The sequence below is a fragment of the Crocodylus siamensis genome, chromosome 8 (genome assembly GCF_052110815.1).
Source record: "Crocodylus siamensis isolate JL-2025a chromosome 8, ASM5211081v1, whole genome shotgun sequence".
Lineage (NCBI taxonomy): Eukaryota > Metazoa > Chordata > Crocodylia > Crocodylidae > Crocodylus > Crocodylus siamensis.
Genome location: NC_143402.1, coordinates 63,803,710 through 63,826,600, shown reverse-complemented (window position 1 = coordinate 63,826,600; position 22,891 = coordinate 63,803,710). Strand labels below are relative to the sequence as shown.

At 46.1% G+C, this 22,891-nt stretch overlaps 1 protein-coding gene across 1 annotated transcript; it reads left to right on the top strand.

The window, feature by feature from the left end:
- The first annotated feature begins 15,695 nt into the window (after window positions 1-15,695).
- On the top strand, window positions 15,696-21,330 carry UTS2R (urotensin 2 receptor). Its single transcript, XM_090059998.1, has 2 exons — window positions 15,696-15,987; window positions 19,566-21,330. The coding sequence occupies exon 2, from the start codon at window positions 19,742-19,744 to the stop codon at window positions 20,888-20,890; it is 1,149 nt and encodes a 382-aa protein (XP_089916124.1). The 5' UTR covers window positions 15,696-15,987; window positions 19,566-19,741; the 3' UTR covers window positions 20,891-21,330.
- Window positions 21,331-22,891: the final 1,561 nt, after the last annotated feature.

Sequence of the window (22,891 nt, the reverse complement as noted above, 5' to 3'; positions counted from 1 at the left end):
TTTCTTATAGAAGATAATTAAAATTTAACGCCTTAATTCTTACCCTTCTGTACAAAGCCTGCACAGAGTTTTAAGCAACATTCTCACCATCTTCACTATCAAAGGGAAGTGTTCAAAGCAAAATTTTGTACACACAAAGCATTTTCAGAGTATTAGTATATCAAAAAGGAATTCAATCAGTGGAGGAAATTTTAAAACCTTAACCCAGGGGGAAGAAATGGGAGAGAAAGCCTTACATGCTAATTACCGGCTGTAGATTCTTGCATGCAGAATTGATAATCAAGGTATTCCTAACACACAAAACCAGCTCCCAGTCAATGCTAGTTGCTAGTGCTAGAATGTGCACTGTAGAAGCACATTTTTATTTGCCTTCTGCTTTCTGAGCTTTTAGGGCTCTTGTTTTCAAACATTTCACAACAACCAGAGGGGTTAGGACCTTTTCTTTCGTGTAACCTGGAGGTTCTCTCATAATCACTTGATGCCACAAGCTGGGGTATCATGAGAAACACCAAATATCATGAGATTTAGTAGCCCTAGTAGGGGCAGAGTAAAATTACCCAGGATAGTGATCTTGAAATTGGCCAGAATAGAAGGTTTAATAGCAGGGGCCGTTGCTCCCAAGCTAACAGAACCTCTGATACCCTCCTGATCTCTTAAAGTGCAGCCCCACTGAGCTCCTAGGCCTTCAGCTATTGCCTCCATCACTTTTTATGTGGCTTATGTGGTTTCTCCACTCTAAGGGCAGTTGTTGGGCTGTACACACTAGGGTACTAACCCTAATTACCTTGCAGATGAGGTTCAATCTGCAGTTCCATTCCCTCTGGGAGCTGATCAGCGGGACCAGAGAGCCTTCTTAGATAGACTGTTATTCATTTAGAACCAAAGCAGCTCAGAAAAAAAATGAAAAAGTAAACATACTATGTATATATGGAGCCTACCAAGTGTCTATTCATTTTTCGTGTGATGATTTTGGTAGGTCTAAGCTTCTCATAACACCCCCTTCATTGCCAAGATCTCTATTTATAACCCTTTGCTTGGTGAGAACCCAGCCTTGGCAGATCAGAGCTATAAGTCTGGCCTGGAGCCTGGCAGCAGTATCTTCACCACTAACAGCCTGGCTATAGTCTTGTGAACACAAGCTCCCAAGTGCTTGTCAAGAGGCTTCTGATCTAGATCCATTGATTAGCCTCTCTGCTTGTTTCTTTGTCAAGCTGCTTCCTAAACTTAAACACTTCCATGGAGAAAAGCCCAATAAACCAATGTAGCTAAGTGGGGATTATATCACTGCATTCAAAACATTATTACAGATCACTATTCCCAGATTATATAACAGCTCCGTGCTTTTGCCACAACAGGGAGTTGCAACAACCAGCAGTTTGAACTCTTTCACCTTGGGCTTGGAGAAGTCAGGAGAACGCTGGATTTGTGCAGGCAAAGAGAATTCCTAGGGAAGAAAGTTTGGGCTGGTCAAGCCCTCTCTCTCTTTCAACAAACAGGGTCTTTTTTCCTGCCCCTCTCCCACTCTCACGAAGTCAATAGACAAATAAATACGACATTTTGGAAGTTTGCTTTGAAACTTGAAAGAAAGACCTCCCTCAGCCAAGAGACTAAGAAATCCCTCTCAAGCTGGCCCACACGTGGAGGGCACCTTGTCTGTATCTCTGCAAGAGGGGCAAGTAATGAGATGGAGACATTGTGTCCAAAGACAAAGGACAAAGACAGAAGCACTACAAGAGAGGAAGGAGAAAGGAATGAAGGGAAGAGACCAGCAGCCTTTTATGGGAAGACAATCTCATGGAGAGAAAAGCAGATGAAATTCAATAGGTAGCATCTTAGGACATTTTTCCATGTGCTCAATGAGAGGAGCACTTTAATTAGAGTGCCTACAACACCTTGTGTACCAGTGTCTCCATGCTTCAAAATGGCAGTGGGAGTGCTTTAACTAAAGGTTGTTGAATGAACTTTACTTAAAATGCCCCTGCTGCCATTTTGAAGTGCAGGGATGCTGAGGCTGGTTGAAGCGCACTAATTATCCTGCTCCACCAGACTTGTTTGGGTTGCCTGTACTAGATTAGCTGATTCTGTTCCGATGTACTGCAATTACAGCACATCAGACCAGCCTCCCGCCATGTCTACAGGCACCTTATCCTTCCCTGCTTTCCAGCAGTATAACTTAGAGGGTCAGAGACAAAGAAAGAAAGCAGAGTAGCAGGCCCAGGCACCGATTCAGAGAGGGCCCCTGGACCACAGCCCCAAGGGAGCCCACACTGCTGCCACCACTACCACTGGTACAGCCACTGCTCAGGCAGCTCATGCTGAGGTTGCAGCAGCTCACACTGCTGTGGCAGCTCCTGTATGGGGAGGTAAGCACCCACTTCCTCCCCTTCCCCTACCCCCACCACCACACTGTCCAATGCACCAAAATGTCCAGTTATGCCTTTGCCACCCTCCTCCTCTCCCACTGTTACCTCCCTTTGCCATTTTTTCTCAGTGCCACGTAACCTGCCAAAAGCCACCTGTTGGAAGAGTGGATGAGGCACGCCTGTCCTGCCCACCACATCTAGTGATGTTAATATGGTGCACTCTGGGTTTGCTGTACTAGATGTCTAAGCCTTTGTCTAAGCCACAGGATTGTGTGACTGAGGAAACAATACAGAGCACCAGAAACGCCTTATTTTTCACCACTGACCCTTTTAACAGTGACTTAGAGACCCCCATGGAGAGGAAATGTGTGATTAGCCTATGCTGTCACACCCACCCCCTATGCTGTCAAGCCCCTAATTACAGGGGCCAAATTAAAGAGGGAAATCTATTTTAGTTAAAAATCAGGTGTGTGCTTTTTTTTACCTAACATTTACCACCCCAGGACCTGCCTTTAATTCAAGTTCTCTCTCTTTCAAATAGTTTCCACTCCCTCCTCCTCTCCTGTTCAACAGGAACTTCACTTATGCTGTGGGACATGGAGCAAAGGCACAAGGATTGTAACTCCCAAAGACATAGGAGTCTCCAGGGTTTTGGTGGAAAGGCAATTTTGTCCTCTTACTCAGACATCCATACAGAGATGACACAATGTGCTGTCCCTCTATGGCCCTCATTCCTGGGCCATCTGAGAATCTCAGAACCAGTTTTGTGCGCTGTCCTCGCAGTATACCTGTAAGATGCACGTTGTCTCTATCCTTTGACACAGTCGGACCTGGGTAGGTAGATGCAACTTGCCCAAGATCACACAAGAACCTTCTGTTTAGGCTAGGGCTATATCTCAGATCTCTTTAGTTACAACCCATAGCTAGATCCACCGCATAGGACAACCTTCCCTCTGTCCTTTTTCCTAAACCAGTGCACCACTTTTATGAGCGTGCTTGGACGTTTCTGGTCAGGAGAGGTTTAGAGAAGGAAGAGAACTTCATGTCAGAACTGAAGGACAAAATCCCCACGGTTCAAGGCTTCTGAACGGGGACAACAGGGCAGTCCTTCTCCAGGACAGATTTTCCTGGGGAAAGTGTTGAAAAGCATCATTCCCTGAGTTACACCAGTGCAGAAGAAAGGAGAATCCGGTTTCTTCTATCTGACTACTTACATATCACACACGCGCACGCGCACACACACACCCCACCATACACATACAATAGTGGGACAGGCTGGTTACTCAACTGGCATTTACTTTGTATTTTCCCCAACAATCCAAGGCTTTTATAAAAATCAAGTTTATCTTCCTGGGAGAAATGGCAAAACTGAGACATCTCAAGATTAGCCCAAGATCCCACAGTAAATCAGTAGTACAATTGCTGAGGGCTTCTTATTCTCAAGTGCCTGCTCTAATCTTGCCTGTTAGAAAGGGTGTGAATACTTTACCTCCTGGGTGAATATTCTAATATTACAAGCTAAAGGGCCCACCTCCTTCAAGAGTAGGAAGAGCCACAGAGGCCAAGGATGAGATTATGCTAAGCGCAGAAAATCAAGCTTGTATCTCACATAAAAAGGAAGAACTTCTCAGACAAAGGGTGACATAATTTTAACGTTAAACTAGCATCTAATTAACCTTAAACTAGCATCTAATTGGGCAGAGGGAGTTTTGCACCCATAATTACATCTAGGTGAAAATGACTGCACTTGCAAATTTTCTCATGGCATATCATCATCCAGCTCTCACTTGTGCCTGCAGAACAGTTTAGTTAATTGTGGGTGAAGAATTGCAATCTTAAAACGGGAGAGCACTTTAAAAGAGCAGCTCAGAAATAGAGTAGAATTCACTTAACCACTAACCAGTGCACTTCAGCGGCCCAGGAACAGACTGATTTAATTCTCATTGCAATGATCAGAACATTGCAGGAATGTATTACACTGGGAAAAGTCACCATTCATGAACAGCTTGAAAAACAACCAGAAGACAAATCATTGTAATGAGTTTCAGAACAGCATCAAAGTCAAAGCAGCTTGTTCAGCAGCCCTAATCAGACAGGAACAGGCATAAAAAGGAGTCACACAGCTGGAAATTTTTGATAACAGACATCATTTCACACCTATTAACTGCTGGGAATAGGTCCACAGACAATACTAGCTACAAGTCGCTTGAAGAGATGCTTCAGCACTTGGTCTATCTGTTGTTCAGCATCAGCAAAACATATGGCCCTAGGTCTGATCCCAAGACACACCATAGGAGCTATTCCTTAGCAGGAAAGAATGGTGCTTAGATTTAAGAAAGTCTTTTGAGAGACCAGGATTGCTGTGGGAAAAGTCAAACTCCTGTCATTTCCAACTGAAACTCTAAGATATTCTGGAAACTCTTGCCACTTTCTAGACACTTTTTCAAAATGGAGTGATCTCAGTATTTTACTCCAGCCTTGTAATTGGTCCAGAAGGTTTTGGAAAGTGGCCATGAGGTATGCAAGGTGAGGCAGGACAGGGTGCCTGGCACCATCCAAAGAGACCCAAATAGCATGCAATGGACCTAATACTGCAAAAGTATAGCCTTTTATATTGGAGAAGGCCATGACCATGACATTCTAGCTTTGTTGGATGCTCCAGCAGTGATTTCACTTGCTTTCCTGCATGAGATTTTGGCTCGTTAATCTGTACCGTCATGGGCAGAGGGCACTCTGCATTAGGCACAACATTAGACTGTATTCGTTATACTGTAGGGAGACTCAGAAGGGTCGCTTGATGACTAGCTTTCCATGTTTTTTATAATGGTGCCAATCCTCAATATGCTACTGTAAGTCTCCCGATATTTAGAGCTTTTCATAAATCCTGAGCCGCAGGACTCAGGTGATTATGTAAAAACTCAGCTTCCTCTGCCACATATATCCTCGTAGGTGCATACAGAAGCTTGGAAACATGGTCTGAGAACATTTCATAGGCTTACAAATCAATAGGGAAATAAGACTCCAACATTTCAAACCTTTCACTTTTAAAAGCCCAAATGATGATCTGGGGAACCTGAGTCATTAGCAGGGATCCTCGTTTTCCCTCATAAAAAAATTGCAAATTCTCTGATAAACCCCCCCAAATCTTAAAATTAAAGGCCCCCTACAAATACCCTTGGCCCTGCTGGTGCCCTTCACTCCCTCCCACAGCCCCACAGCCCTGCTGGTCCCTCTCACTCCCACTCTTCCTGGCCCTGCTTGTGCCCCTCACCACCCCACCACAGTCCTACTGGTGTCCCTCAGTCCCCTCCCACAGCCCCTTGGCCCTGCTTATGCCCCTCACTCCCCGCCCCCATCCACCAGCACCCCCGGGCCTACTCGTGTCCTGCACTCCCCCCATTGGCCCCCTAACCCTGCTCATGCCCCTCGCCCCTCCCCACCCACAGCCCCTTCCTGCCCCAACTCTGCCAGGGGGGGCCCCCACTGCCAAGGCTATGGGACCAGGGACCTGGGTCTCCAGCCACTTGCCCCCAGCAGAAGGCAGCAGCTGCTGCCACAGAGCAGAGCACAGAGCCAGCTCTCCCTCTCCCCCCGCCACTGCCTGCTGCCTGCCTGCGGGTTCAGACAGGTGGAGTCAGCTCCCCATGGCTGCACACACTCCCAGGGATAGGGGGGACCTGCACCCCCGCCCCAGATCTTTGCACAGGGCAGGGGTGGAGCAGGTGTATGCTCGGGCTACCACCCTGCTGCCCTCTCCTGGGGCCTCCACAGCCTGTGGGTGCGACCTGGCACTGCAGAGTAGAGCACAGCCACACAGGAAAGCTGCTTTCCACTGCAAGCTCTGCGTTGCCCGAGCAACGTGTCTTCTGCATATACAGCAGCAGTGACGGCCACAACCCTGCGCCGCTGCCCGTGCTGCCCCCATGCGTGCATGGGACGCATCGCCAGAGCAGCGCAGAGGGAGACCCCCTGAGCGCCTCCTCCCGCTCCCTCCCAGTCCCTGCGGCTGGAACTCTGCCAGCCGGCAGAGGGCTTGCTGCAAAACTGCAAAATCTACAGGTTTCTCTGCTAAAGTGAGAAATCCATGGTTTGCTCCAGAAAGGGGGAAAATCTGCATTTTACTCCATTTTTTCCCTGGGAAATGGAAAACCTGGGTCCCTAGTCATTAGTTGGGAATGCCTGAAGCCAGCTCCAACGCCTGTGTTGAGGATGAGCAGCCAGAACAAACTGGCAAGTTAGGAGGCAAACTTCTGGAGCTCAGTGGTGTAATGGCATTTTTCAAAATGTTTTGAAGAAAAACACTGAACAAGAAGTAAATATTATTACTTATTGATTCTTATGGGTTGCTTTAATAATGTACAAAAGCTTGAATGTACTTAGCAAGCAGACACATACATTATGATGCATTAAGAAAGCATTATGGTTTGATACCTTTACCAGCTAAACACAGTGCCACACTAATGGGTGACTTAGAATTCTGCAGATTGAACAGATTTTAAATGGAAAAAAATCAAGAAATTCCCCTGTCGCTCTGCTTTCTTATAGATTGCATGCAATGCTAATATTGGTAACTTAACATGGGAGGTGAGCAAATTCCAATTCTTTATGGGAATTAGGAAATTGAACGTCTTAACTGTTATACATTGCCTAAGACACCCATGGCACTGCATTAATGTAGTTTGCTGTGTTTCATTTCCTGGATTTAAACTAACAATCCAGAAAACTGTGACTGACAGCAATTGTCAGTCTTCCACTTGCTTATCTCAGTGCACTGTATCTAATTTCTCCTGTCTTGAAGATACACTAACACAGGCCTCCAAAGACCACTGGTGTCAGGGAATTTCTCTATTACAGGCAAGCCCTGAAGAAATGGGTGGACTAATTCAACCTTTGAACTGAAACCATATCTGATCCCAACAAGCAAGTCTGACATGTTCTGTCTAGTAAAGAACAGTAATATACATATGCACAAGTTGGGATATGAGTGCTTGTGTTTTATTTTCCAAGCCAATATTTGTTTCCATCATGGAGGGACTGGAAGGGCAAAGCAGAGCTATTTGATTTAGTCTGATTAATATTTCAGGCCACATACTCCCAGGCAAAGTGAAATGAGTGCCTTTATGCATCGAAGTGGAAGCAGCCATATATTCGTGTCTCTGTCATAAATACAGCACCAGTAACAGGCTTATCCCAGAAGGGTTTCACTCTCCTAAGCTATGCAAGTGGTTTCTAAATGAAAGCCAGAGCCTGAAGTCAGCACTCACAGACAACCAGGCACCCAGTCTCATTCCAGCTAAACTCAAGCACTAATGTCTGTACAGGCCAGCTTGGAGTCAGATTTGAAGTCAGAGTCAGAACAGGAAGGAGAAGCAGCTGTGTTATGTCTAAGAGAAAGGGATAGCTAAGGCATGGATAATCATGCTGTTGATCAACAAAAAACCCAGATTGCCAATGGACAGGTGGAGGGATCTAGAAACAAAGAGATATGATGACACATACGAAGGGGGTGCCAGCCAGAACTGGAAGTGGAGTGTAGACAACTGAGTTCTGGAAACCGGTAGAGCAGGAGTGGGCAATTATTTCGGGCAAAGGGCCGCTTACGCAGTTTTGGCAAGCTGTGGAGGGCTGCATGGGTAGCCCCACCCTTTGACAGGTGCCCCGCCCCCTGACCAGCATCTTGGGACCAATGTCTTGGGACCAATGTCTTAGAGCCGGCACTGGTGGGGCCCAGAGCAGGGTGCAGGCTGGCAGAGGTCTGTGGAGCCGGGAGCTGGCCTGGCTCCATAAAGCCCCTGCTCTGGGCCCTGCTGGCGCTGGCCCTGGGACCCCGGTGTGGGCCCTGTGCTCCCGCGCCCACTCACTCCCAGTGCCCCCCAGCACCACGGTACAGGCAGGGGCAGCACAGAGCCCCGATCCCCTGCTCACCAGCAGGGAAGGAGCTGGCACGGAGTTCACACAAGCTCCAGGCAGGCAGCAGCAGCAAACAGTGCCTGGCGCGGCAAGCAGGGGGGCTGCAGCTGCTGCCCCCGTGCACAGCCCTGACAGGCAAGCCCGGAGGTGGTGCAGGGCCCAGGCTGGCAGGAGGGGCAGGTTACAAGCTGGTGCTGAGTAAGGGGGAAAAGCGGCCCCTTGCCCGCTCCGTGGCCGGCGCCCTGCACTGCAGTCGCTCACAGCCCGCACGGGGCTGCCTGTGCCTGCTCAGAGTTGCGAGCGGCTGCAGCAGGGAGCACTGGCCACAGGGTGGGGGAGGGGCTGCTTCTCCCCGTACTCCGGACCAGCTCCTTCCCTGCCCTTCCCCCCTTACTTGAGGTTTCTGCGCCAGGGTAGTAATGTGGTCCCAGGCCAGAAGCCCCTACTGGGGCTTCCAGCTGTGGGGGCAGGGCCAGGCAGGTCCTGCTGTTGCAGGAGCCTGCTGAGGATTCCCCCGGGTCCTACAGCCCCTGGTTCCCATCATTTTTTACAGGAACCGAGGACAAATAAATTTTAATTTTCAAAAAAAATTTTAGGGGCCCTGTGGGCCAGATAGAATGGCCTCGTGGGCCGGATCCAGCCCTCAGGTGATATTTTGCCCACCCCGCGATGGAATGGCTGGGATTATATCCTGGATTTTGTGATCCAAAAGTTGATCGCTTTATCATGGAGGCCTCTCTAACCAGCCATGAACTCATAGAATGATAGAAATTTAGGGTTAAAAAGTACCTCAGGGTGTCATCTAGTCCAACCCCCTGCTCAAAGCAGGACCATCCCAAACTAGATCATTCCAGCCGAAGCTTTGTCTAGCCTCGTCTTAAAAACCTCCAGGGATGGAGATCCCACCACCACTTTGGGTATCCCGCTCCAGTGTTTTACTACCTTCCTAGTGAGAAAATTCTTCCTAATTTCTAACCTAAACTCCCCTTGCTGCAACTTGAGCCCATTAATCCTTGTTCTGTCATCAGCCACCACTGAGAACAGTCCAGCTACATCCTCTTTCAAACCTCACTTCAGATAGTTGAAGGCTGCTGTTAAATCACCCCTCAGCCTTCTCTTCTCTAGGTTAAATAAGCCCAGTTCCCTCAGTCTTTCCTTGTAAGTCATGTGCCCCAGCCCCCTCACCATTTTTGTCACCCTCCACTGAACTCTATCCAATTTGTCCACATCCTTTCTGTAGTGGGGGGTCCAAAACTAAACACAGTACTCCAGATGTGGCCTCACCAGTGCTGAATAGAGGGGAATAATCACTTCTCAACACACCTACCAATGCAGCCCAGTATGCCGTTAGCCTTCTTGGCAACAAGGGCACAGTGCTGGCTCATACTCACCACAGTGTCCACTGTAACCCCCAGGTCCTCTTCTGCAGAGCTGCTGCCCAGCCAGTCAGCCCCCAGCCTGCACCGGTGCATGGGATTATTCCGTCCTAAGTGCAGGACTTTGCACTTGTCCTTGTTGGACCTCGTGAGATTTCTTTTGGCCCAACCTCCAATTTGTCTAAGTCACTCTGAATCCTAGCCCTACCCTTCAGCATATCCACTACTCCCCACAGTTTAGTATTATCTGCAAACATGCTGAGGATGCACTCTATGCCATCTTCCAGGTCGTTGATGAGCAACTGTTGCAACTTGCTGAGTTTTAGGGACCCTCCAGCTCCATATGACACATTTCCTTCAGGACCTGACAAAAATACTACTGGGTAGAATTGCAGACCTCCAGGCAATGTTAAACACCTTCACTGTCCTTTATATCCCTCTCAGGCGAAGAAGGACAAGACCCCTAGGATGAGCTCCAGGAAGTATCTGCAGATCCTGCAGGTATCCTGCCTTTTCCATCAATGTCTGAAAGAATTGCATGCAGTTTTTAAATTACTTCTCTTGCCCTGGGGTATTCCAAAAAGAAAGGGTACGTTCTACAGAAACACTGGGGAACATACTTGATCACAGCATATTTAAGAATGGACCTCAGTTACATTCCACACTAAGTCATAAATCATGAGTGAAATCACAAATCGTGAGTGAAATTTCTCCCTAAACAGAGGGCTATGGCCTAGGAAAACTCAGATCTTGCTGAAACCCCACTGAGCATCAAGGTGCTGCAGAAACCCTTGTGTTGGGCCCTTTACAGAGGGGTAAATCTTCTCACCTTCTGTGAGCTGAGCGTTTGTTATAGTGTCTGTGTCAAGAATTCGAGGAGGAGGAAAAACAAACCAACTCCCTGAGCCATCCTTCTGGATGTGACAACATCAAGAATTTCAGTTTCATATTGCAAAGCCAACTGCAAAGCTAAATATGAAAGGAAAGGGATAAGTGAAGTTTACCTGCAGGATTAGGTTACAAAAAAACAGGAAGGGAAGAGAAAAAATGCCAAAAAGGCTGGATGAAGTCTCCAAGTGCATTGTCTGTGTTTGGGTGGCTCTTTCACTGGCCAGGATAGAAAGCAGGAAGAGTGAAGAAAGCGTGTCACCAGCAAAAAGAGCATTTTCAAAGTCATTTGGGTGGTTGGATATCAGATTCACTCGTATCCAAGTTCATGAGAACTAGAGCTGTGGGGTTTAAATGTAACTTTCCTTAGAACAAGAGATGACATGGGCTTTTCAGTTGCTTCCCTATGCAGTTAATACCAACCCACCCAACTAATACCACTTCTCAGAATCTGCTGCCATTTATCATCTGGTCACTCATTGTCAGCTGCTGCTCCAGGGAGGACCTGGCTTCAGCTCTCAGTCCCTTAGAGACCTAGGTGCTGCCAGATCATCTGGGAAAAGCTTGGCAGAGAAAAGATTGCATTGCAGCTATTTAGACTGTGGGTAATCAACATGAAATAGCTCTCTGGGCTTTAACCCCTTCACACCACCAGTGAAGTGCTGTATGTCCCAATGACGCACAGTTCAGTGTCATGGAGAGCATGACACGGTAAGGAGGGAGACAGGCCCCGCTCCTTAACAGTGTTTCTGTCTTCACCACTGATGTATAATGATCCTTAATAGTAATACAAGGACTTGTACTTTTACGTGGAAAATAAATACCTGATGCTGATCTTACATCATTCACTTCTGTGCACTTCTGATGTATGGGAGTCAGGTTCTAAACCCTCACACCACCCCTCTGAGGAACTATCAGGCCCATTTTACAGATAAGGAAACTGAAGCCCAAGGAGAATAAAGGACTTGACTAAGATGATGGTGGAAGAGCCTGATACCTGTAGACAAGAACAAGTGTTGTTCAATTCTGTCACCTAGTCATGATTAAACCATGCCCGAGTCTAGGCCTCAAGCAAGCTTAGCACTTCCAATAGTGCACATCATTTGTACATTGGCCACAACACTATGGCCAGCACCTTATTAACCAACCTGACTTTTCACAGTCCTGTTCTAACACAAAAAAACCTGTAGCCAAGAAAAGGTGATGCAACTCCCCCCAGTATTAATGAGCATCATTGCTGTAGATATGTAGACCCAATCAAGAGAACAACCAATCCAAACCCTCATGTTTCCCTAGAAACAACCTGGATCAAAAATGTTTGTGTGAGAAACCTTTATCTGCCACTTTTCCTCATGAATTTTAGCCACTTTTATGTAGGTAGCTCCCTGCAGTTATACAAAGGTGCTGTATTAAATCTAAAGAAAGAAAGTACAAAAAGAAATTCATACTTCTACTTTGAACTGGAAGGATCGCCTTGTGCCACAGGATGTTTTCACAGTATTTCCAGACAGGTGTGGACGTGCTGAAAAAATCTCCTAGGACAGCTGAATTCGGGGCAATTCACAAGCCCTGTTTTGTAGACCCCTAAAGGAGAGAACAGGCACTTCTGCCTTATGTGCTACACAATCATAGTTATTACTATGGCTTCTTCTTAATGCTACTAATATCAGGGATCTTGCAATGTTAGGTGATGTATAAACCGACAGTTCCTGAACAGGAAACTGACTTCACCTGCTACAAATAACCATACTTTAGCCTCCTGCCTAAGAGTCTCAAAGCGCTTTCCAGATACAATTGCATCCTGACACTCAGGCTCCTGTGAGGCGAGTGAGTGCTAAAATCATCGTTTTAGACACAGTAAAAATGAGGGAAGCTGAAGTGGCCAAAGTCGAGCAACAAAATCAGTGGAAGAGCCAGGAATAGAAGTCTGACCTCCCGCCCAAGCTCCCTCTTAAGCCTCTCTCAAGGCTACTCTAATAATGATTACTGCAGGGCACAGCTGCCGGAGGAACACGTGGCTCTAGTTAGCAATAATGGCAGCTCCCTGCGCTTTGACAGCAAAGCAGACCTCCCAGACCTCCATGTTGTATTCCAGAGTGCATGGATGTTTGCAAAAGTTTTTTTATACGCTACCTGGGGCAATCGTCCATAAATGGGAAGTCAAGAGCTATCAACTGCTTTCCTAGATGCCTGTGATATGTGCCGAGAAAGCAGGCTGCACAACAAATCCACTGACCGGGATTATATTTCTATGTAGGCAGCCCACTTGTTACTTGTCAGAAGGACTCAGGCTTTTCAAAGCATTTTGTCTGGGGATGATGCACCTGGTGCTAAGGCTTATCTGTGGTTCAAGTGTTATCAGGACAGTCCTGAGGCTAGAAGTTTTCTTTCTATAGGAAACAGGGCAGGCAGGAGCATCCTACCAATGCACCACAACTCACCGCTACCAGGGCTGAGAATGCAGTTCAGGCAACTCATCTTTGGCCTGTCTGCTGAGATGACTAACTAGTTCTGGTCATCTGTGCCACACAGATGCCTACCCCTCCCAGAACATACAAACTTAGGAAAGTAGGGCTGGCAGGCACTCACTAGGTCATGTGCAAGGCAGGATCATCCCTGACTAAACTATTCCAGCCAAGTGTTTATCAACCTGCTCTTGAAAGCATCTAAGGATGGAGAGTCCATAATTTCTCTAAGTAGCCAGTTCCATTGCTTGACCTAGTCAGAGAGCTCCTCCTAATCTCCAACCTAAATTTCCTCTGCTGCAGCTTAAGACTGTTGCTTCTAGTCCTATCCCCTACCACCACAGAAGAAAGTCCACCTCCAGGCAGTCTGTAATGGCCCTTCAGGTATCTGAAGACTGTTATCAAATCCCCCCTCATTCTTCTCTTCTCCAGACTACATCAAAACAGTATTAAAACACACTCATTTCACACAACTCACTATCCAATGGCAACAGCTCCAAGATGGGTTGAATTTGAAACATAGCTGTGGGGGTGGTGGGTTTTCTAGCCTAGCTAATCAGTCCTCCAAGCCAAGCACTTCCCTTCTTATATTTTTTATATATATGTACATGTTCAGAAAGTGTGATAGCCTAAAGCCTATTTCTTGGTAACCCTTTTACTTAGAGAATGGTTTAACCATCAGATCAGAGTGAAAAAGACTGATTCGCCTCTCACACACACGGCTTTTTGCTCCATTGAATTAATAGCCTTGTTCCTGATTTACACTCACAACAAGGAATTCAAGCCCAAGCAAACATTTCAGCAGAAAATTCTTACCAAACAGTCCTCTGCAAACACTGCCAAAACCTTTCATGTAAATCATTTTAATAGTGTCTTTGCTAGTGATCAGTAGCAAATGGGAAGGAACTTGACAGCTAGAAAGGGTCATTGAGACAAGAAGAGAGGAGAGAATAAAACATGTATTTCTGGCAATAGTCACAGACAAGCAACACAAACTAGAACCACAACTGCAGGATACTTGCATTTAAGATGTTGGGGTGGGAGGAGGGGGATTCAAGTTTTACTGGTGGATTTTTCTCCACTGGGAGGAAAAGGACAGTTTAGTAAAGAACAATCAGCACTTTATCATTGATGGGAGATGGTACCTAGAGAAAAAAAATCTGTTTTGATTGAGATTTAAAGCAAAAATCCCCAAATTCAAGGGAGTTGGTCACTAGGTTTTAAGTTCTTAATTACTCTCTAGTAGTGATGCTGACTTACGGTGTTTGTCTTCACTGAAGACTTAAATGGAGTTGTAACCCACTTAAGGGTTTGTCCCTAACTTGAGTCTCAACCACACACACAAAGCCCCTTGGTTCCTGAACGGTGGTGCTTTCAACTCAATTTGGCTGGGCCTTCAGGGGGTAAAGGCTACAGCTAAGCTTAACAACTCCTCAGCTGCTGCCACAACTACTCAAAGTAGCTCAAGTGTTCGTTCAGAGTGTGAAAGCTCTCCCTCAAGCTAGTCGAGAGCGAGAGGAGTTAGCTTGAACACTGATAACTCAAATTGACTCTGCAGCATAGGCATATCCTTAGTAACAAAAGACATTTGAGAGTTCCCAAATGGCAAGAAAAGGAATATTAAAAATGGAGAATGAAGAAAAAACAATCTGACAAGAGAATGAGATAAAAAGGGGAATTAAAGCTAATCATTAACTCATTAATAACAAAGGAAGAGAGAGCATCAGCTCCAAAGCGCCTGGAGTCAGCTGTGTCCACTGTAGTGCTGCCTTCAAATCAGAGAGCAACTGTTCTTGGAAACTTCATCTATTTGCTCTGCCATTTGACTGTGAACACAGCAAAATATGGTCCTAATTATCACCTCCCTACAGTGACAGAAGTCAGGAGGAGCACCGTGGAAGGAAATGGACCTGATGCTTCATGCATGCTCGCTATGTACATCAGAGGTGTCTGTTGATGTCAGTGGAACTACCATGGGGTAAAGCCGAGGTAATTGAGATACAGCTCAAACTGAGACTTTGCAAATAATACTCAGATGTTAATTTTCTCCCCTGAGCTTCTGCCTGGGAATTTCTCAGCCCCATCCCATTTCTGAATGGTTTTGCTAAGTGCCCTATGGATCCCTCGCTGTCTTAATGTTCCTTCCCTAGCACCAACAAAAGGGAATCCAGCTAACTCGAAATGACTCGGGTGCCTTTTTGCTTCTGCCAATGCAAAGGGGCAGAGAGGCTGTCAGGCATGATGCCATCACACAGATTCATGTATTAATATTACCTCGGATCTAAATAAACTTTGCTTTCTCTTTGGAATTGATCTCTGAATTGAGTGTACAGTTTCACTGGCCAGCCAACTCTCACCCAAGGTATTTAACGCTTTCTTATGGTGAATGCTTTTCCCCTGACACTGCACACACACACATGTGTGTATATGTGTGTGTATATATGAGAAAAATAACCTATATCCCTTCCCTAACACTAGATTTGTTTCTCAGCCAGTATTAGGAATCTGTGTTCTCCTATGTAATGGAAGGAGAGGCAGGGTGGTTTCTAATATAACCAGTCTTGGGGTAAAAACAATATTGACATGTTGCATTCCCAGCTGGCTGTTGGCCAATCAGGTGGGGAGCTAACAAAACCAGCCGTGGCGATCAAATACTGCTGCTTTAAAAAGGATCATAGCTAGCTGCAGTCAGAGCTACATTATGCCTAACGTCACTGAGTAACATAAATAGCAGGCATGAGTGAAGGGAGAACGGGAGTATTAAGAGCGCACAGATTTCAAACATACTTGGCTAGGTAGTGCACTCACTCCTCAGCGCTGCCTGTCCAGATGCACAACGCAGACCTCGCACTGCCTATCCACAAAGAAGGATTTGCAATTTAAAAAAAAAAAAAAGAAATTCCTGTCTTGAATCTTTTCAAAAAAACAAGCAGATTTATTTGTTCTTTCCTGTAGGAAACTTCATCAACTGGATTTAACAGCCAGGTTTGAACATGACAATTCATTTCTTTTGTAACAACTTGAAATGTGCATGGTGTGTGTAGGTGATACTGTCGGAGGAAAGGCATGAATGGCTGGGGAAAAGAATTGTGCTGTACGGCTAGTGTTCTGAAATGTCGGGAGGAATGATATGCTACTTTGGAGTAACCGGTTATTTATTGATTGTGTGTGTGGATGGGGAGAGGGAAATGGGGAGAAAGAAGACGGTATACAATTATATAGCCAGAAAGACTTTTAGAGCAATTAAAGATTTCTCTAGATTGCTTCGTTTTGCTCTTCACAGACCTGAGGAGCAGTACAGCTGTGCGCTAAGGCAAGTGAGGCGTTCCATTTAAACTTGGTGGTTTCCGTACTTTTGCAACTTGAGCAATTACTGAGCTTAGAATAAGCAGTGTAGGCAGGAGGCGTGGTGCGTGCTACTGTCTCCAAGAAAGACATACCTCTCTCGTTGGGTGACTGCAGTAAGGCACCCAAATCACCTTGAAAATATGCCATTTCATCAAACTACTGCTTCAGATCCCCTTAAAGTGCCTAAAGCTGAACCTGAGGGAACTGCAAGACATCATGAATGATGGTGACAAAAAAACCCCCCACGCTTAATGAAACTTAGCCTGTTTGAGACAAATTGTGCTTGGGCGTGCTCCATGTGAGCGGTGGCTGGGCTTGGCTGGAGCATCCCATGCTGAGTTATTTGTATTCTAGCAGAGTGTGCAGGGGATTGTGCGGCAGCCGTCTCCCGAGGCACCAACAGAGCCAGCGAGCGCGCGTGCCTTTCAGGCATGACACTCCCTGGCAGCACAGATCTGAATGAATAAATAAATACTCAGGCAAACTGAGCGACAAGGAAGCAGATGGGGCTGCATGCATATAGATGGGGGAGAAAGCATGGAGTGGGGCTCAGCCCCATCATATTTCATGGAAGAGGAGGAGGACCTGGTTTTGCTAGGTCCGGACCAGGTGAGCTGATGGCTGCACTGGGGGAGCGGAGACGAGAGAGGCTGTTTTTGGAATGAGCACGGTTGGCCTTCTGTATCATAACCACCAGCCTCAGTAACCCCCCTTCCCACTCCTCCTACCCCCCTGATTTGGGTATTTTTGTTATAAGGGGCTGGGGGTGTATTATGATTTTATGTATTCTGCTTTTTGTTATTTTGCTCCCTTGTCCCAAGTACTATGCCAGGGCAATTCTCTTTGGTCCCAACCTGCTTATATGGACTTTCTCTGCCACTCTCTCCAAGGCATGGCCATGTGTGGACGTAATGCATAGAGACCAGAAAGGCCAGTTAAAGGAGTGGGTGCACCACAGGAAGGATGTGCAATTGTCCACCCTCTGGCTCCACAGTGGTTGTATTAATCTTTCCCATGTCTACAGGGTCCTCACATACAGCTTCAGATAGAGAAGGAGCCAAGAAATGTCATCTCATTGCCAGGGGGCAAATGGGAGGAAGGGCCAGAGCCAAAGTGGAGGCACAGGGCTTCTCGCAGATCTCCAGGGACCTGCTGCATCTTGGGGCTAGACCTCCCAGCCATTACCTTGATGAAGCATGCTCCATCTTCTCAAGGGGGTAAAAGCTGGAGTAAAATCTGTGCAAGGAAACACTTGCAAGAAATAAGAATGGCAGAGCCCCTTTCTGTGGGGGGCTTTCCCACAGGAGCTGGTTGAGCTTAAGAAAACAAATGTATATAATGAAAACACAGAGCATACTGAGAGTCTGCATGGGGACAACCATGTCACAGTGCTTCAAAATTCAGACAATGCATAAATGTATGTGGGTGCATGTGTGTCTGGAAAAACAGGGACAGCAGACGCACATAATTGCGTGTTTGTAAGTCACACTGATTGGGTCAGTTAGGTATACACATGCACTCACAAACTCACAGGAGCGCTTGCTTCAAGCAAGTCCAGGTACAGCATGACTCCTTAGAGAGAAATAGATCAGAAATCCCAGGTTTTTCGGGGGGGGGGGGTCACCCTGCAATTACAATATTCAAACTGCAAAAAGTGAAGTTATAGTGACAATCTCTTGTTCTGAAAGGCATTACTTGATAATGCTTGGTTGTTTTGGGGAATTGTGAGCATGGATCACGTGCAAAAATACAGAGTGCTGGTTGCAGATTGTCAGGCCAAGGCTTGGTATCCCAGTTCTTGGTAGCTTGGGTCCTGTCTGTGTGGTAAACTTACACTGCCTGGCAAAAGCTGTGCCCTCAAGCGTTCTGAGCAGCTTCAAACACACTGGGTGAGTCTACACATACATTAACAAGCTTTACTTCATGTGCATTAAATCTAGTACCTCTGTTGTCGGGTACTAGAAAACACGTTTTGGTTAGGCAGCCACTGTGAGGTACTCTGAGATCCACTCTAATTAAAGCACTGCTGCGTCTCTTGTATTGGCATCCCCATGCTTAAAAGTGGTGGCAGGGGCATTTGAACTAAAGCTCATTCAAGGAGCTTCAGTTCAAGTGCCCCTGCAGCCATTTTTAAGTGAGAGGACACTGATGACATGATGCAGGAGGTTGCTGCAGCGTGTGCAGCGCAGACTCGATTAATCTGCTCCAACATGCTGAAGCTCCAACATGTCAGAGCAGCCTCTGGGCTCATGTGTAGGCACCCACAGTTTTTAAGTGACACTTAATGTGCATTAACCTATTTTAATGCGCATCAAATGAAAAGCAGGTGTTTAATGATGCTTTAATGTGCATTAAAATAGTTAACGCTCATTTAAGCACACATGTAGATGCACCCAAGGTCTCCTAAACTGGAAGCAGCGTAGCTGTGGCCACACAAAGACATGAACATGCCAGCGGCTACTTTCACTCAGTAATGCTGTCTTGCCCAAAGTGTCAGGCAAATGCAGCTATGTTGCTTACACCAGTGGGGGCCAACCTTTATGACAGAAATGCCACAAATTAGCCCTGCAGCTTCCCTGGCTGTCACTCCAATCCCTGTCCTTTGCCAAATTTGCTGTTCTGCTTTCTGCTCCATAATCTGTGCTCTACCTTCTACTTTCTGCCCATCTCCCTGATCTACCATATGCCACACAGAGGCTTCAAGTAGTACTTGTGGCACTCGCTAGCCAATTGGCCACTTTTGGCTTGCACAGTGGTATAGGCAAGGGTGCTGCTCCCCTACACGGCGTTTAATCTGTAGGAATGGCTTTGGACTCCTTCCCGCTGAGAAGTTTGGCTGCCAGGCCTCTCTCATTTAGTAATGGTGATGGTAATTAAGCATGTTGCTATTATGGACCTAAGAAGGGCTTACTTTCTCAATCTCAAATTCTGAATTAAGTGCTGTGGCAGTATTCAGAAAACCCCATAGTAAGCTGAATCTCTTTCTAATCTTCCCCTCAGCTAGCAATCTGGGGGTTCAATGTTGGACTCCTCTATGCCTATGAGTCCTCCAAGACCTTCATGAGCCTTTGTATATGGGCATCATCCCATTATGGAAGATCTGCTATTTACACAAGCAATGCAGAAATCAGAGAGGGCTGACTTTGGGATGAATTCTAGATGTCTGTTGCTTTGTCAAACATTTAACATACTGTTTCCTGTTTCATTTCCTCTAGCGTAGAAACTGGGATTCATCCTGCAGGTTGGCAGTCAAGTGCTCCTTCTCCTTCCTCACATGAAAACCTGCTAAGAAATGGTTATTATCCTCCACACTGCCCATCTTTCCAGACCAGAAAGAACTGACCAAAAAATGTCCAAGTTATGAAAAGAGCAGCTGAGCAAGGAGTTCAAGATGTCTTTAAATGAAGAGCTGGAGAATAGATATTCAGCAACCACCCAGATGGCCACAGATACAAGTGAAGGGAGCTCATTCAGAATCAGCTCCAACTCTTCCTACAATGTCAGCTGGGACAGCACACCAGCTGCCAATTCAATGGAAGACACAATAGCCACTTGCACCATTGGGACTATCCTCTCTCTCATGTGTGTGATCGGAGTGACAGGCAATGTCTACACCTTAGTGGTGATGTGCCATTACTTGAGATACTCTGCTTCTATGTATATTTATATCATTAATCTTGCCTTGGCAGACCTGCTCTACCTTCTTACCATTCCCTTCATCGTTGGAACATATTTCTTTCAGGAGTGGTACTTCGGGGACGTTGGTTGCCGCATCTTGTTCAGTCTGGATTTCCTCACCATGCATGCTAGCATCTTCACCTTAACAGTCATGAGTACAGAGCGCTACTTCGCAGTGCTGAAGCCCCTGGACACAGTGAAGAGGTCAAAAAGCTATCGGAAAGCCATTGCCATAGTCATCTGGCTGGTATCTCTGCTGCTTACTCTTCCCATGCTCATCATGATCCAGCTAGTGCAAAGAGACAACAAAAGTATTTGTCTGCCCACATGGAGCAAGCTGTCATACAAAATCTATATCACCATCCTCTTTTGTACAAGCATTGTGGGCCCCGGAGTAGTCATTGGATACCTTTACATTAGACTCGCTAGGACTTATTGGGTGTCCCAAACAGCCACTTTCAAACAGACCAAGAGGCTGCCTAACCAAAAAGTGCTCTATTTAATTTTCACAATAGTGCTGGTCTTTTGGGCATGCTTCTTGCCCTTCTGGATATGGCAGCTCCTCTTCCAATATTATGAATCCTTCCCATTGTCTCCCAAAGCAATGAGGAACATTAACTATCTGACAACGTGCCTGACATATAGCAACAGCTGCATTAACCCCTTTCTTTACACCCTGCTGACCAAAAACTACAAGGAATATCTAAGGAACAGGCAACGGTCCTTTAACAGCAGCAGTGGGTACTTCCAAAGAAGGAATCGATTTCAGAGGATTTCTGGGCGGTCTCTTTCCACAAGCAGTCAGCATTGCACAGAGACATATGTCCTTGCTCATGCTTCTCTTGGAAACAACAGTGCCTGAAGGTAAAATACACCTCCAAGAACTATCACTATTGACTTCAGTGTTGCTTTGATTTGAAAGTGTATATTGTAGAAGTAAAGTTTTAGTAGCCACATAATGCAGATACATTTAATCCGGAGGTTGTGCCATAACAGTCTGCACTCATTTATTTCCAACGCCATAAATTAATGTTGGCAGTGCTCACCGAACAATGTAGCTTCCTGGCCTTTTGCTTTTTTTGTCCTTTATTTTTTATGGTGCATCTCTCTCCTTGAGTAGTCATCAGTAACAAAAGCCTGTAATAGAGACACTTTCTTTTATGACAATAGATGCCTTGCAACATTCAAAATTAAGTTATTGAAAATATGGCTGTCAATTCTTTGTGGGGGGGGTTTTTTAAAAAAAAAATGCCAGACTAGAAGTGATTGGTTGTACAAGAACTGAAAAAGAGCAAAATAAAGAAAAACAGCTCATGTTTGTGACGCTTTGTACATTCTGATTTGAACTGAGGCAACAATTTGGGCAGCGGGGGATAGGGGGAGCGGCAGAATGGGTTTGGGGCAACAAAAGCTACGATTCTGGTCTCATTCACACTGGTATAAATCCACACAAGTTACCGTAGTGGAATGACTCCTGCAATACACTGATGTCTGTGAGGCGAGAGTCGGGCCTTATGCTTGGGTCTGACCCCAGCATGGCGACAGTCGGAGAACATGGACGAGGGTCCCTCAGATCTCCGTTTCGCACTGCCTCAGAGCGCTCGAGTCTCTGAGATGGGATGGAGGACGCTTCACTCACCTGCTGCGTGGGACCACTTTCTCCCCCGTGAGTCTGCCCCCTCTCATGTCCAAGGATAGTTCAGCAGCATCTGACCCTGTCCATGACAGGATAGACATCAATCACTAATCTCAGCAGCACATCAAAAATCAATTGCGCATATATGTCTGGGAGGCTACATGTGCCCTACAGTCTTCTGCTAGATCATTATATCAGTCAGGGCCCCAAAGAGATGTAATCCATGTTGACAGAGCTGTGCAACCAGAAGCCCCTATTGTAGATGCAGTTATACTGGTACAACTTGTGTTGCTTGTGGGGGGGGCAGGTTTATCTTACCAGTATGGCGGGCAACATTGCCAGTATAACTGTATCGATAGTACCAGCACTTTGCCTATTCTGTCACTCCTACACCAGTAAATCTTGACTTCTGGGGTATACATACATACCCTGGTGATGTTTGGAGCTTTCTCCAGCAGAGCCTAAGAACCTCTCCTTTTGATGCTGCATGCAGCAGCCTAGAAATCCTCAGATAGTTTTGACCCCCTGGCTCCCCTATGTGATATGATTATAACAGTATTAAATGCAACAGTAATTGTAACCTAATGGCAGAATTAGAAGCAAATTAAAGCTCAGAGCCAGCCTCTGACCTGCTTGAAGTGTGTAACTCCGTTTTTCAGATGACCTGCACTCCATTATACAAGGTTTGAAGTGAGCTTGTAACCTTCCATCCCTGTATGAAGCATTTACAGGACTTGCTTAGGGAACAATGGAAGCTCTATATAGATCCTTCCTCCAGCTTTTAACAATACTTTGTATGTATATAGCACGTCCTGTCCAAGGTCTCAGAGTATAAGACTAAGAAAGGAAAATGCTCATGTTAAGTTGGGGTGACTTGCCATTACACTGCAAGTCCATAGCAGAAGCTGGAAGAGAGACGCATCTCAATCCCAGTATCCTTTGTTTATTACTAGACAACATACCTCTCGCTCATTCAGAACGATTTCCTTTACCCCTTTTCAGAGGTCGGTACATTAAAGAACCTTGACTGCTCCTTATGAATAGTTGTCTCCTGGTTTAAAGGAGCAGAATAACGGTGGCAACAACAGTCATGATATTCATATACAGGGAGTTTTTCACCTGCAGGTTTCAAAGCACTCTATGAAGGAAGTAAACCTCATCAGACTAATTTCAGAGATGGGAAATGGGAGTACAGCGAGGTAATGCATCTTACCTAAGAGGAACATT